Below are 14,918 nucleotides of genomic sequence, written 5' to 3'. Positions count from 1 at the left end.
TATTTATTGAGGCAAACACAAGATATTTTTCTTAACTGAAATCAAACTCTTGGCAAAGCCCAAACTGCTAGCAGCAAAAACAGAATGATGGAGCATCTTGCATGTAGACTTTGATTTTTTTCTGCTTTTAGTAATGTCTCTTTAGTTCACAGACTTCAGTACAGTTATTATTAAAATGTGCCCAGTTGGGTGTGCTTTGAATTTTGATTTTTCTTACTTAACAAAACAACATGTTTTCCCCAGAGTAAGTGTAGCGCTGAAGTGTTATGTCTAAATATTCCCAGGGAGATCAAGATCATACCTGCTTAACTTCTCTTGTACTTGGGATCATTTAAAACAAAACAAAACAAAGCAAAACACGTTATTAATGAAAGGCTTTGTCTTTCTATAAAATAAAACCTCAAGACACCGTTCCTGGATTCAGTTTGTGACTTGCACAATGACTTTACTCAGATTAATTGGTGTTACATGAAGAAAAACATTTATTTAAGTTTATAGATTTATGGGGGGGGGGGTGGGTGGGGAAAGACCTTATTGCCCTGCTCATAACGTGTATATTCAACTGTTATCTCACACAAAGAGGAAATCATCACTAACGCTGCCTCCATTAGTGGCCACAGTGTAGATTATGTCAGCCATTTCAAGGTATATGTGATATGTAGATTATGTGCTACAAAAAGTGACAGTCATTAAGGTGTTAAGTACAAGTTGTTTGTCTTGCTTTACAAAGAAAAAAATATATATATTGATAAACTGTTCTACTGACAACTGGCTTTGTGCTGTTAACTTCCTTAGTTTTTGCTAGCTACTATTTAATTTCTTTCATTGATATCTTCAATTTTCTGTTCTCTGTTCTCTTTTCTGATGCACTTCTGAAAAGAAGTGCAAACCACATTGCACTTCAGGGAGTGTAAGAATGCAACCTGTGTGCACAGTTCTTTTCAAAACCAGCGTAAATGGGAAACTGAGACACTACTGTAGGGAGAAGGAATCTCAGACCATCAGTTACTTGTTTATTTCATTCATGTAGTTCTGCACAGCTTAGATTATCATGAAATCTACTTTATCTTCTACTTTAAGTACCACTTTAAATACATCTACATTAAAAATCCTTGTTTGGAAGTTTATAATTTTTTTTTTCTTTAAAAACTTTGATGAATTACTCCTACTCAGTTGCACTCAATGGCAATTTAAAGCTTGCTTTTTATTGAGAAATGAAAATGAAAAGTATTTTATTTAAAAAAAAAGGCAGTAATAACACCTGAATATTGCTGATAGTTGAAAACATATGGTTATAATGCTCCATCACTGAAGGGTGGTATAACAACAGCAGTTTTACTTTAAGCTTAATCTATTCAGTTTTGTTCCCTGAAGTGCTCAGTTACAGTTTTAACTATCTCTGCATTCCTCTCAGTGTTGGCTCTTCAGGTGTCTGTGTGCTATTGTGAAGCGCAGGTGATGTTGGCCAGCTTTAAAAGGGTTACAGCCAGCACGGCCCTTTGAAGAACTCTTTTTACAAAACCAGCTGCTGTCCTTCTCAATGTGCTTCAAGACTGGGGAACCCTGAGTAAAGCCTGTTTTGAAGCTTACTGGCTTCTTGCAAGCCAGCTGGCATCATCTCCCCTTTGCTTTGGGATTGGGGGACCTGGAGTGAAGAAATTCTTAAGCTTTTTACACAGCCTTTCCAATTTTCCAAACCTCAGATTTTCCTAAAGTTTCTCATGTTCCTCACCACTTTGGAAAACTGTTTTGTATATTCTAGTCAGTACTTTTTTCTCTCCCCCCCCCCCCCTTTTTTTTTCATGCAGATAATTTAAGGCTTCCAAATGAGTTTATAAAACCAAAGCCTCCAAATAAACTTTTACTTTGAGGACAAAATAAGTACAGTACTTACATATATACTTACCCAGTACTCATGCAGTTTTCTGGTGAAAGTTTTATGTTTTTGGTAATTGAGAATTAAATTATCTTGTTTATTAACCTTTTTGTAGCTATATGTTACCACAGAAGATTTTAATTGCTGAGGTAAATTGATTAGCTCTCCTGTAATTTAAAATGAAAATATTTCATTTAAGTCTTCCATTGACTAAAGAGAAAATGTGCACAAGAGGGCAGCATAAGAACTTTGAATGTTTTAAGTTTAGATGAGATTTTTTTTAGACTTCATCTGGACAAATTAGCAGCATAGTATGGGCCAAAGTTTGTTAATTTAGTTTGATATATGTTCTTCTTTTCTGATCTTTTTGATCAGTGTCAATATAATTTTAGAATGAATTAATAATTTTACCTTCTGGGTGATGTCTGTGACTTCTGAACTTCTTTCTTTGTAAGTTCCTGATCTTGTTCTTAACCTTGTGACACCAAAATGGTAAAGTCTGATTCTTGCCAAGTCTTTTTGCTGTTATGGAGAAACAATAATACTTTAAGCCATAATTTTTGAACAGGTTCTTAATTTTTATTTAACTAATGCGATAGTCCTGTTGAAGCTGCTGTAGTTAGCCTTGCATTGTGTTTTTCCAAAAACAGCTAGCTCAGTAATAAAAACCTAATGAATAAAATAAAATACTGCAGCTTTTTCCAAGGTCTTAAGTGGCCTCTAGATTATATCTAATACATATTCTGTCTAACATCAAATTTGATTACCATCTAATACTCAGATTTTTTCTGTTGGCTAATACTGTAACTTTTTTCTTAAAACTGAAATTCAAGAATGTTTCTTGAAAATATTCCCCCAATGATTTTGAAAAATGAGAATGATCATTGTTTGTGGATAAGTTAGATTGCTGATTCTTTTATAACTGCTGATATTTCTTGCTTAAAAACACTGAACTTTGATGAAGTCAACATCAGTTGTTCTGTGCTTGAGACTTCTAGAATATGTATTGATTTGCCATAGCCATGGTGAGTTCCTGTACTTTTTTGGGAATCCTTCTGGGACTCACTAGCTTTGCCTTCCTGACTTTCTCCTTGTAAATCATCATCCCACCAATTACATTGTTTTCTTTTACAATATCTGGTTGTTTGCAGCTCTGAAAAATCAGTTTCTAAGCACTGGAAGTTAAGCATTCCAAATGAGGTTCATATGAAGCCTGATTCAGATCCTGAAGGCCTTCGATGCCAGAGTAACCTTCCTGGGATCCAGGAGTTTACTTTGGGCTGAGCCTTTCCACAGAACTACATTTCTTGCAGACCCATGACAAAAATTAACCAGGCTTTACAAGGTCCGGGCTGCTAAGTTCAGTTTTGCTGGTCTTCCAAATCTCTGTTATTAGGACTGTGCAGAGTCAAAGCAATCTGGGATGAAGCAATCAGGATAACTTATCAGTCAGAGAAAAATAATACATGATCATCAGTACTGTGGACTAGATACTGGTTTTCGGTCCTCTCCATGAGCCAAATATGGGCTAGCAGGCAGGTGCAAAGTGCTGTAGTCTTATATGAAAATCATCCTGTTTGCCGTTTGGCCATTGCAGCAGATCATAGGGCTCTGGACCTTAACTATCCCAGCTACATTTTGAAATATTTGGTAGTGATGTTGTCGGTGATAGTTGTTTTATTCACTCTGTCAACAAGAGGATGAAACCAAATGAAACTATTCTCTTAACATCCTTGTCTGGGTAGCCTCTTTCAGACTGGCGTTTGGGTCTCTGTGAATGAAAAGAAAGCTTTTCCAGACATTAGAAGTATTGATTAGAAGTATTAGAGGTTGATGGTCAAGCTTCTGTTTTCCATGGAAGGGTCTGTTCCCACCCCCCATTTTGGAGTAATTGTAATCCAATTCAGGGCTAATTTAACTCTGAGACAGTCAGCATTTAATGAAAAAGAAAAGTACAACAATTGTAGCAGAAAGGCTCCCTATCAATGACAGCAGCCTTATAACCACTAAGTGCTTCTTATTCAGTCTGGTGTGGGGATAAAATTTATTAATATCACTGTGGCAGCAAAGATCTGTAAATATGTTTTTGTTGCTAACTCATAAGGATGTTTCTTTGCTCTGTATTTGTATAGCACCATTTTGTAGTTCTAGCTGAGTCAAATCTGAATTACAGGAAGCTGAAGAAAATTTAGCTACTAGTTTTTATTCTTTTAAAATGTTAATGTCTTTAAAACATAAATGCCTTTTTATGTCATAAAGTTTTCATACGAGCCCCCTTATAGCAACAGAGGCAATATCTTACAAATGTGTATGAGATTTCAGGTAGAATATCTCGATATGTCTCTGATCTTATTTCATTTAGTGAACTTTGACTATTAATGAGAGACTTTTTTCCATATATTTTGGTGGAATAAAAAAAAAATCAATGAGTGGTTTACTGTTACTAGTTTTAATCCAACCATTTGAAGCCTGTATTTAAAATGTATTTTAATATTGTGTATAACTATATTAAAACAATATGATTAACTCTGGAGAAATGTATAAATGCAAGAAATGGGTTTTATGATATTTTCATTATTATTTTTATTAGGTCATGATGGTGCAGTTAACTCTGTTGGTTGGAGTCATGACAAGAAGCGGTTAGTTTCTGCATCAGAAGACAAAACCGTAAGGGTCTGGTCAGTCTGCAAGAATGAACCTGCCCTAATTCTGGTAACTAGAAACTCCTGTTGGGTTAGTTCAGAGGACACTATTTTTCACTTTCATCTACTTGTAATGGTTCTGTAGAAAGAACATATGGCTTGATTTTCAGAGCTACTGACTGGTTGTCATTCCAACTGATACTACAATCCAGGTGATCTCCATTGACTTCAAATTAGGCTTTCATCATGACAATTTGTGAAAAAAGGCCGGTAGCCAAGCCTAGTAGGCATGTCAGGAAGTTTTAGTTTTAATGTCTGCTATGTATTTTCTATTTGCCTTGGCTCATCTCTCCTTCACTTTAGTCTACTCCACAATTCAGATGGAAGTTTAGTGTCTGAGGCTAGATTGTATTAGATTTAATTGGCTATAAACTATTGCTATTAATTATACTGCCAACTCATTTAAGCACAATGAAAACTTTGTTTTGAGATTAATAGACATGAAAACTAGGAAGGGCCACTACATATCAGGTTAACCTTCTGTGATGTGGTGAGATTAACAGGGAGATTACGTTTTAGCACCAGCTATCTCAAACAAAAAATATTCAGTATCTTAGAATCCGTTCTTACTAATATATTTTTTTAACAGGGCAAAGGTATGTTTCATAAGGCTATACGCTTCGTGCAGTTTTATTTTATGGATGCATTTATATTGCTGTGTTGTGGAGCTGAATTTCATCTGTTAAGTTTCCATGTAGACACAACCAAGGATGACTTAAAACAGTGAGTTAAATCTCTCATTAACAGAGCATTGAAAATACATGAAATGCTGTTTGATCTGAGGGTGTTTTTTTTTTTTTATTGGGAGGGGAGGGGGGGATAGTTGGGTAGAGGGAAGAGGCTATCTTAGGAAAAATATTACAGAAGAAAGAATTAAATAGTAAAAGCCAATAGTAAAAGGTCTTTATTCTTGCATAATAAAAAAAAGGGAAATGTCAATTTTTATAGTGCATACCTTATCTGGTGCAAATAATATTTCTATTACTTTTAACAATTTGTGACCTTCTGAACTTTACCTTCTGTCTGTTTACATTTTACTGTGCATTAATATATTAAGTTACCTTTGAATGGCTATTGCAGTTCCTTCTCTTATGGGAGTATTTCTAAATACATTTTCTTTCAGAGACTCCAATATGCTCTGACTGTCTCCTACCTTCTGTGTCAAATGGAGTGGATTGCTTTCATCATTTTCACTGGCTTTCTACCTTTTATGTTGTATCTAATTACTTCTATTAACTTATTTTTCTCTTTGTTTCTTCATGGTTAAGCATTCTTCAAGTACTTTTTACTAACACTGTTCTATTGATCATTAAGTGTCTTCTTCTTTCTGACCTGGAATCAAGTTTTTGTATTAAATCTGATATACTTTTTCTGATCTTTTAGTTCATAATTGTAGCTGAAGTGTTTTATTATCCTTTTATCTCTCAGCTCTTCTTTTGCTCTTGCTGGCTTTCAGCAGTATTGTGTATACACATGTATAAATGTATCTGTTTAGACACAATAGTGTTTAAAAAACCTTGAAGGGATATTTTGCTTTGTTTTATATTACCACTATAGATCTTCAGTAGAAGGGCAAATAGACTGTGGAGTTGTAATCTTAATTCTATTAGTTGATACTGTGAATAGTGTCCATTTGTGATAATGAATAGTATTGAATCTGATTTTGGTTTGTAAATGGTTCCAAATAGTTGATTAATTGTGATTTTCAGTGACCTGCCTGGTTTTACTGTTAATCCACTGGCATTTGTTATCCTTTAACTCCTGTTTCTTGTCAAAATCCTTAATGGAGGGAGTTGCTGTGGCTTTTACTTGTATGGTTTTAGATGCAAAAGACTGATCTGAACTACCTTTAAGCTAGCTAGTTCAGATGCTAGAAGGAGAATGTGGTGTAGACGTAGCACCCATCCATGCAGTTTTGCAAGGACTTGGGCACTGATCTTCCTCTGTGTTTCTCAAATTACTTTGTTAGAAGTGTGTAATATCCTGATATAAAGCTGTTAATGTGTGTAGGATTGTGCTTATACCAACACTTTTGTTATTGCCGTGCTCTCAGTATTCCTTGATGGATTAACACTAACTCAAAAATATGCAATTAGACTCACTGGGATATTAGTAATGCCAAAAGAGCAAACATAACTGTAGACATTACAACAAATCCACAAACTAGTCTGAGGCCTGATTATATGTATCTATTAAAAAAAAAAAAAAAAAAGTACTGAAGGTTGATTTGCTTTGACACTTTCTTGTGGCTTCCCTCCAGTTCATTTCCCAGCATTTCATTTACGAAATGCTGTGTCATTCCTTTTGTTTCTCACAACTTTTTAATTCTGCCTTCTGAGTCAAGTTTGGAAGAATGCTTGAATGGAGCTGAATCAAGGAAAAGCTAGATCTAACTCCCAAAGCATGCTTTATACCTTTAATTAGGAGAGCATGGCAATGCCATCTGGCTAACCAATTAACTGTTACTGTATTTCAGATATGAAGACAATACAATGACAAATCAGTGTTTCTCTGTGCAGAGCTTTCAAAGAACTGCCCATAAGTATTAATTAGCTAAGCACCACAACAACCTAGTTAAAAGGTTAAATATTGGTTCAGTTTTAAAACTGGAATTAAGAAGTGGAAATAAAAAAAAAAGTTCTTTATAAATGTCATACAGGATATTTACTGCAGCTCTGGGAATAGAATACAGATATCTTTACTTCTACAACTATGATTAATCTCAAAATTATTCACCATCTAAACAAGTTTATTTATGTTCTCCAAAATTACTGTTGAATTTCCACTGTCATCAGCAGTTGTGTATGCTGATATAAAGAAGGGTAAATTATTCTGTTTAATTAAGAGCTTCAAAAAAATTACCTTTAATTTGCACAAGAATTTGAGCAGAACAAAACATCTGTGAGGTTATCATCTTGTTTTTATAGTTAGTTTCATGTGCTACTTTAAAGATAAGAATAAGCAATTTAAAATTAAGTTAAAATGAAGGAAACTGCATTCCAGTAAACAAAACATTGCATTTTAAAGCCATTGTATAATGTCTACTATGATGAAATGTGAAGCTACTAGCTAGCACTTTTTATAGATGGGTGAAGAAAAGGCCATGGTAAGTGGATTTAAAATTTAGCATGCTATTGATAATTGGAAGAGTGTTAATTTCAGGTACTTCTGTTAAATTAATAATTAACAAGATCACTATATTCATGCAAACAACTTTAAACCACTTTAGACTTCTTAATAAAATGGACAGTGTAGACCAAATTCAGCAGTATGATAATATGAATGTTCTAAGCTTGGTTCCTTTGAGCTTTAGCCATTAGTTCAAAGAGCTTAAACACTCTTTGATCTTGTCAGAAAAGGAGGGAACCAGACAAGACGTACACATCATAAGATGACTTCTCACAACATTCTCAAAACAGCAATCTCTAAATGCTCTAAATTTTCCTGTTTATATCCTTTCTTAGATATAAGATTCATTATAAGCAGTCAGTGAATAACATCTATCCTCTTCTGTAGTATGAAACTATTTTTCAGTTAGGATGAATTCTAATCATTCCAGAAGATGAAGTATTTCTTTTCCTTTTCACATAACTGATCTTTTTTTTTTTTTTTAATAGAACTCAAGTCTGTGTATGGAAATGTAGAATTGAACTGGTGTGCAAAGATTATTTTTTAAACGCATGATAAAATGTTTTTAATAGATTTACACCTTTTAATCTCATGGTATCTGTGGTCTGGTCCTTAGTTTTGACTTTGTGCAGATGTTTTCCTTAAAACTTTAAATATTGGACCTTCATTAAGCTTTGTTTTATTATTATTAACTAATTTATTTATTATTAAACTTAGTTGCTTATTCATCTTGCATTTTTAGCATATATTAACATACTTGGCAAGTTTTTGTGTGTCATGAAAATGTTACTTTATCTGGGTCTCCTGAAAAATGCCTTCAGCAAATGACTTACAGCCTGCTGGAAAGCAGACACCTGTCTCTGCAGTCATCGCAGGAGCATTGCATTTTTTGTATCTTAGAATCCAGATTTATATTTTGTTTCTGAAGATATACCATTCTCCTGAAAATTACCATACAGTAAATGTATTCCCCAAAAATGAATACATACCCATAGTATGGAGGACATGAAATTAGAAATTAATCACTAAAGCTGTTACCAGGTTGTAATAATTGAAGGCATTAAAGTGGAACAGAATTGTAATTTTGATTGTTTCAAAACTGTTATTTTATTTGGATATCTAGTATATAAGATTGTCAGGTGAGATTTTGTGCTTTGCATAGAATTGGAGACTTGGAAAAAAACATAGTGAGAAGATACTTTGCAGCCATTTTTGGCCCTCATCATAAGCTTTCTGTTGGCTTGAGATTGTGGTGTAATTTAGACAATTTTAGGGCCTGTTTATGTTACAATAACTTTTTCAGTAGTCATGTGATCTGGAATTTTGCCTATACACACTCTGCACTCTTGGTCTTCATTTGTGCAGTATTTTATAAGGCTTTTCTTAGTGTTTTCTAGTATCTAAAAACAACTTCACAATTGGCTTTGACAGTGCAATCCTATTGGAAGTCTTGCAACAAGGAAATTAGCTTTGCTAATGATGGGCCATCAAATTTATCTATGAAAACTCTCCAGACATGAAGTGGAATTCTTAACCTTGTATGAATTTTATTTTCATTATTCACTTTTGGTGGGTAAAAAATGAAAATAAAAATAATTGTTCCTTATAAAGATTTCTTACTTTTTTTATTATATTTTCTTTCTACCTATACTATAAGGCTCGTTATATGCACAGAAATCACGTCCTGATGATTCTCTGCAGCTAAAAGCACAGTTACTTTATGAAATGCATCTTCTTACTGATAAGCTGTAATATCTTTCAACAGTCTAAAAAGCTTTTTTTTTGTGTACTCTACACAACTTTATCTTGTTAAGTATTGCAATACCTTCTGACCTTTACTGGGTTAATTCCTCTGAAAAATTTCTCAACAAGCCCGTTGTAAGATACATTGCAATCTTTTGTATAACACAGGCAGTTATTTTAACTGGAAACATAGATTGTTGAAACTTAAGCAAAAATGCACATACATTTTTATTCTCAAATTCTATTCTTACATATTACAAGTGGCATTTAAGCTTTTGTATTGTCTGAATTATGTAATACCTTTCTTCCACAAGCTGATTACTTACCTTCTGTGTTGGATCTTAATTCTTAGCTTATGGAGGTGCTTTTAACCTCTAAGAGACAAGAACTAATGTACAGTGTCCAACTCAGTGTGTCCACAATGTCTGGCTTAATTTCAGTTGACTTGCACTTTGAATTGAGTGTGTATGCTAAATGTGTCAAATGAATTGCATCGAAAAAATATAAGATCTTAAATATAATATATATATATATATTTTTTTTTTCTGCTAATGGGTGCTCTTGTTCTATTTTTTTCCCATGTTACTCATGTTACTTTTGTTCATTTTTGACCTAACTTGTATTTCCATGTATTTACTGAATTGGTTGAAGATTTACTTTCTAGATGAAATGATATCTGGGAAACACCCAATGATGTGGGCTATCTATTTAGTAGACTGCACTGTGAAAGAGAGATGCTTCAGCTAACTCAAAACAATTGATCTTGCGTTTAGGAGTAATTTAACTGTTTCAGTAAGTTTCTTCCAGGATGGTAAATTAACCCAGAGGAAGCTTCGTACTGCCTTCATTAGACTGTTCCTCTTATGTCAGTCAGGTGTCTAAAGTTAGCTTGGTTATCTTTACTCCAAAATGGCGATAAATCAGTTATCCCTAGGTCTAGAGCAGCTTATTTTTGTAGCTTAATTGGATAAAATGCCTCTGTAAACCACAAAAAAAAAAAAATCTTGGATTAAGTTGTAGACCACTGTGGTTTAGCTTATGCCTTACCATTGTTGCTGAAGTAGCTCTGATGTCTACCTGGAAAAGCTCAGCAGACTGTCATTTGAGAACGGCAAAAGTATTAATCTTTTTTTTAATGACTGGATCCTGCTAGTAAACATATTGCTTTTGCCAAATGATCGTAGTTTTCCAAACTTTGTGCTGGTGGAAAGAAACAGTAATTATTCCTGTAAGTGTGCTACCCATGGACATTTATATTAGATAGATACACTAAAATGGAAGTATAGTACTTACAGTTTCATTAGAATTATTTTAATGCATAGAAGTGTCTGCATTTAGAATACAACATGGAAAATTTGATTTCTTGTGATGTGTTGACACTGCCTGGCGTTTCATATTGATCGAAGATCTGTCTTACATGTACGGATGTCATGTTTCTTTTCATCTGAAAAAGTTTTGTTACCAAATTTAATAGAATTCAGCAACAAGTAAAAAGATCTGTGGCTTTAATTTTAATAATAAAATTAAGCATTTTGGTTTGTTTTGTGATTCCAATTGGATTTTACTGGTGGCCACATATCATAACTTATTTCATTAACACTAGCATTCATTTGATGTTTTTTTCAGATACAAACAGAGAATTTTTTGCAAATTGATCCAGAAATTTCCCATGGCTTCAACAATGGAGATTACCAGCCTTTCAGCAGTAAATGATTTCTACTCTTGTATCCTTTTTAACAAATTATTATTTTCATTAAAAAAAAAACAAAAAACCAAACCTTTGGATTTAATGACGTGGAAAGAATTTAAGTTAGAGTAATCAGCATTTGATTTTTTTTTTTTACTACTCTTTTTCTATTACTGTAGAAATACCACATTTTTTGTGATATTGAAGTTAAGCCTTTGACATAATTTTTTTTAGGACAAAGATTTTTGATTTTTGCATGTAGAGCACTAAATAAAACAGAACATTTATCTGTATATATATATATATATATATATATTTGGTCTCTCTCTATATGCTTTTATTCCTTAAGATCAGTTTAACTTTAACACACAAAACCTTGCAGATATTGTGCTTACAGCTGGCAGCAACCGAGCATTGGAAGTTTTTGACCTCAATGAAGGCCGAAGCAAAGCAGTGATTCCAGAAGTTCATACTAGATCAGTCCATCAGATCTGCCAAAACAAGGTTTATATATTACTGCATATTGATAGTACTACAAGGACCTAATTCTGTGTGATAAAGGCATGTCTGCAGACAAGATCTCATTCATTCTCTTGTGGAAAGCAGGCAGCAGTAGGAATGACTGAACAATCCTGCTAGCAGGGCAGTGTATCCTACTTACCCTTTGCCTTACTTGGGCCAGACTGTAATACTGCAGTTCAGTAGGAACCATTAATTGTAAATATTTAAAATGTTTGTAATCTGCTAGTCATTTTTATAGCTGTTAACACTTCCCATATTTTTGACCTGCATTTTTAACATGCTGTTTAGAAAATAGAAGGCTTTTCCACACTGATTTGTTGAAGTATTAATGTAGATGTTATTTAACATTCATACTGGATTTTGATATCTCAAAATATTTCATGACAAAGAGGAAACCAATTTAACACTCAGTTCTTGCATGGGGAAATAAAGGGAGTTGTAAAATTCTAATGAGTCTTGTAACCTATTCTAGCCTCCTATTGTGTTCTTTTTACAAAGGGCCAAAATTGTCATATAGTGTTCAGAGTGTATTTCTTACATTAGTGGCTACATATTCCTCCAATATTCTTCTCCTGACATGGGAACAAGAGGTTGATCATTTGTGTATTTACTGATATCATCATTGTTATTACAATTAAAAGAAAAAAAAACAACCAATCAAACAAACAAACAAAAAAGCTACAGCAACAAAAACAAATCAATCAAAAAACACCTCAACAACCAAACTTTTTTATAACAGCAAAAGGCTATTTTCAGAGTAAATTCCTATTGCCCAAAGCTGTTCTCCTGCAGTGCTTATAACTGCACTGTGTATAAACACGGTTTCTTACAAGTAGAGGTAGCTATAAGCTTCTTGGATGTGCAAACTGAACAAGAAGGTGAGATAAAGGGCCTTGTGCAGTTTCTTGACCCAAAAGATTATGTGAGAAAGGAATAAATTGGACGTGATAGGAGTATGGATTTTAATCACTCTATTATCTAAGTTTATTGTTCGTATAAGGAAGCTGTCAATCTTGCTTTTTCTGCCATGAAAATTATTTTCTTCCATTTCAGAATTTGTTGTGTAAAGTAGCCATAAAACAGCCTTAAGCCAAGCAATGGTTTATCTATCCATCTATCTATTTTTTATTTAGAACAGTGCTTTTAGAAAGAGAACAATCTGCACGTGTTGATATATTATGTGAAATTTCTTCTACTGTGATGGAAACCTGGGCAATTTTTTACATTTTGAATAAATGTTTTGATTTTAGTTGTATACTTGAACATTTATGTCCCTTGAAAAAGGGTCCATAAACTGTGCCATAGTTTCTTTCCATGTTACTTGAATCTGACACTTGAAATAAAAGTCAGTCCTGTAGGTTTAGCAAGAGATTGAAATCAAGTCTTGTGAGCAAATAGCAATATCATAATGCTATAATAATTTCTAGTGTGGGCTTACATACTTGAAGAGTAGATGATCTTGAACAGTTTCTCTCCTTTCAGCCTGGTTTTCAGTCACTTTGATGTTGAGTTAATATATCATGCCCAGGTATGGCATGATGGAAATACACTGTTGCATCCTGAAGGTTTACAGGTAAAAATCATCAGGGAGAAATCATGAATTCATAGCCCTTAGGAAATGCCATCAGAAGGTAAACCAGTACAAGGTGCTGGGAACTGAAGAGAACCATATTTTTCAGATATTGGCTTGGATTTGCCATTCCTCAGTCAGAGTTTTCTTGTTTATGCTTTTAGTACTTGAAACAAAATTACAAAATGTACAGAATGTACAACTTAGTCTCTATGTAAATGAATGATAGGTTCCTCTTGCTAATTTGTTGAATCTCATGAGAGAATTTAGGTTTGTCATCTTATACGTCTTATGTAACCATTCTATAAAGTTGAATCCAAAGTCATCTGTTTCATTCAGAAATTGAAAGAAAAATTGCTCAGTATTACAACGGAGTGGATGGCTTTAAAACACTCATCTTTGGGAATGTTTGGAAATCTTATATTCCTGTACATTCCTGCTGGAATGCCTACTGTGTTAGGTTTGAGTATGGCTCTTCATTCCTATTTGGAAAGCCCTTGCTTCTGTGGGTTTAAAACAGTTCCTTATTACTACTTTTTATAACTTTGTGGGTTTTCCTGAGAGATGTGATCTGGTAAAACACTTAAAATTGTGCTAACTATTTCAGTACTATTTGTTACACATACAAGCTTTAAGTTTTGGCTTTTCTTTTTGCTTGGTCAGCTGAGTGGCTTCAGGTTATTTAATCAAGAAAAACTTTAAGGCTGTGGACAACTATTCGCTTGAGAGAAAACCTAGAGACATGTGGTATAGCAAAGAAAATTGACCATTTGGGGGAAAATTATAGATCAAGGTTCTCAATTATTTTTTCAGTTATATAAAATTAATACTTTAGATAGGTCTGTAGGAAAATTATATCATCAGCTCTTTTGTTACATTAGTATAATTTAAACTGTTAGAGTAAATATAACTTGGAACATTTGCATTAAGAGAATATGCTGAAATACTTTATAGCATACACATAGAATTCTGCGTATTTTTGTAATTCTATATCCTGTTTAAAGTGCAAAATACATTGCAGTCTAAGGATGTGACTACCTTAGCTACTGGGGAGGGGTGGTGAAGTAGAAGCAAATCTGTGGAATGAAATAGTTGGTTTTAAGGAACCAATGCCCACACCATAAAATTTATGGAGGCTTTCCTGTAGGTTTCATGCTCACTATTGATTGCAATGCATTATGTATATTCTTGAAGTGCATTTTCTGTTTTGACTTCATGCAAAAACAAATGAATTCCCATGTTCCAACATTGCTTTTGGATGCAACCTGATAAGCATTAAGTGGGGGAGATCAGGAGTTTGTTTTTAATAAATAGTAATAATAAAGATAAAATATATTTAGAAGGTCTTTATAAAATACTAATGAAGATCTGATTCAATTAAATGTGGGAGAAACCTATCTGCAAGTTATCTGTTGCATATATGGGGGATTCTAGCAACATACATGACCAGCATGAGATTCAGTTATTGCTGGTTTTGAACAGCAGCAGCTGTAAACAAGTACATATAACTTGCAGCGTAATTACTTTAAGTAGTTCTTTTTGTCATTTCTGGAGATTATTTGCAAGAAATGACAAGGCATGAGATTTATCTCAGCCTTCAGGGTACTTGATTAAGCTTATTTTATCCCTTGGAATATGTTTTTCACTGTAGATATTGTTTGATGTATGGTAGAACAATATGCAGAGTCT

At 33.7% G+C, this 14,918-nt stretch overlaps 1 protein-coding gene across 1 annotated transcript in view; it reads left to right on the top strand.

The window, feature by feature from the left end:
* Nucleotides 1-14,918, top strand: part of WDR27 (WD repeat domain 27) — an 83,973-nt gene that overhangs the window by 25,902 nt on the left and 43,153 nt on the right. Inside the window, 4 exon segments of the mRNA XM_050709824.1 lie at nucleotides 4,467-4,588; nucleotides 5,168-5,301; nucleotides 11,077-11,174; nucleotides 11,520-11,641. Coding sequence (XP_050565781.1) covers nucleotides 4,467-4,588; nucleotides 5,168-5,301; nucleotides 11,077-11,174; nucleotides 11,520-11,641 — 476 coding nt within the window.

The sequence above is a fragment of the Cygnus atratus genome, chromosome 3 (genome assembly GCF_013377495.2).
Source record: "Cygnus atratus isolate AKBS03 ecotype Queensland, Australia chromosome 3, CAtr_DNAZoo_HiC_assembly, whole genome shotgun sequence".
Classification (NCBI taxonomy): Eukaryota; Metazoa; Chordata; class Aves; order Anseriformes; family Anatidae; genus Cygnus; species Cygnus atratus.
The sequence above is the reverse complement of the archived record's forward strand: the minus strand, read 5'-3'. Positions and strand labels throughout refer to the sequence as shown.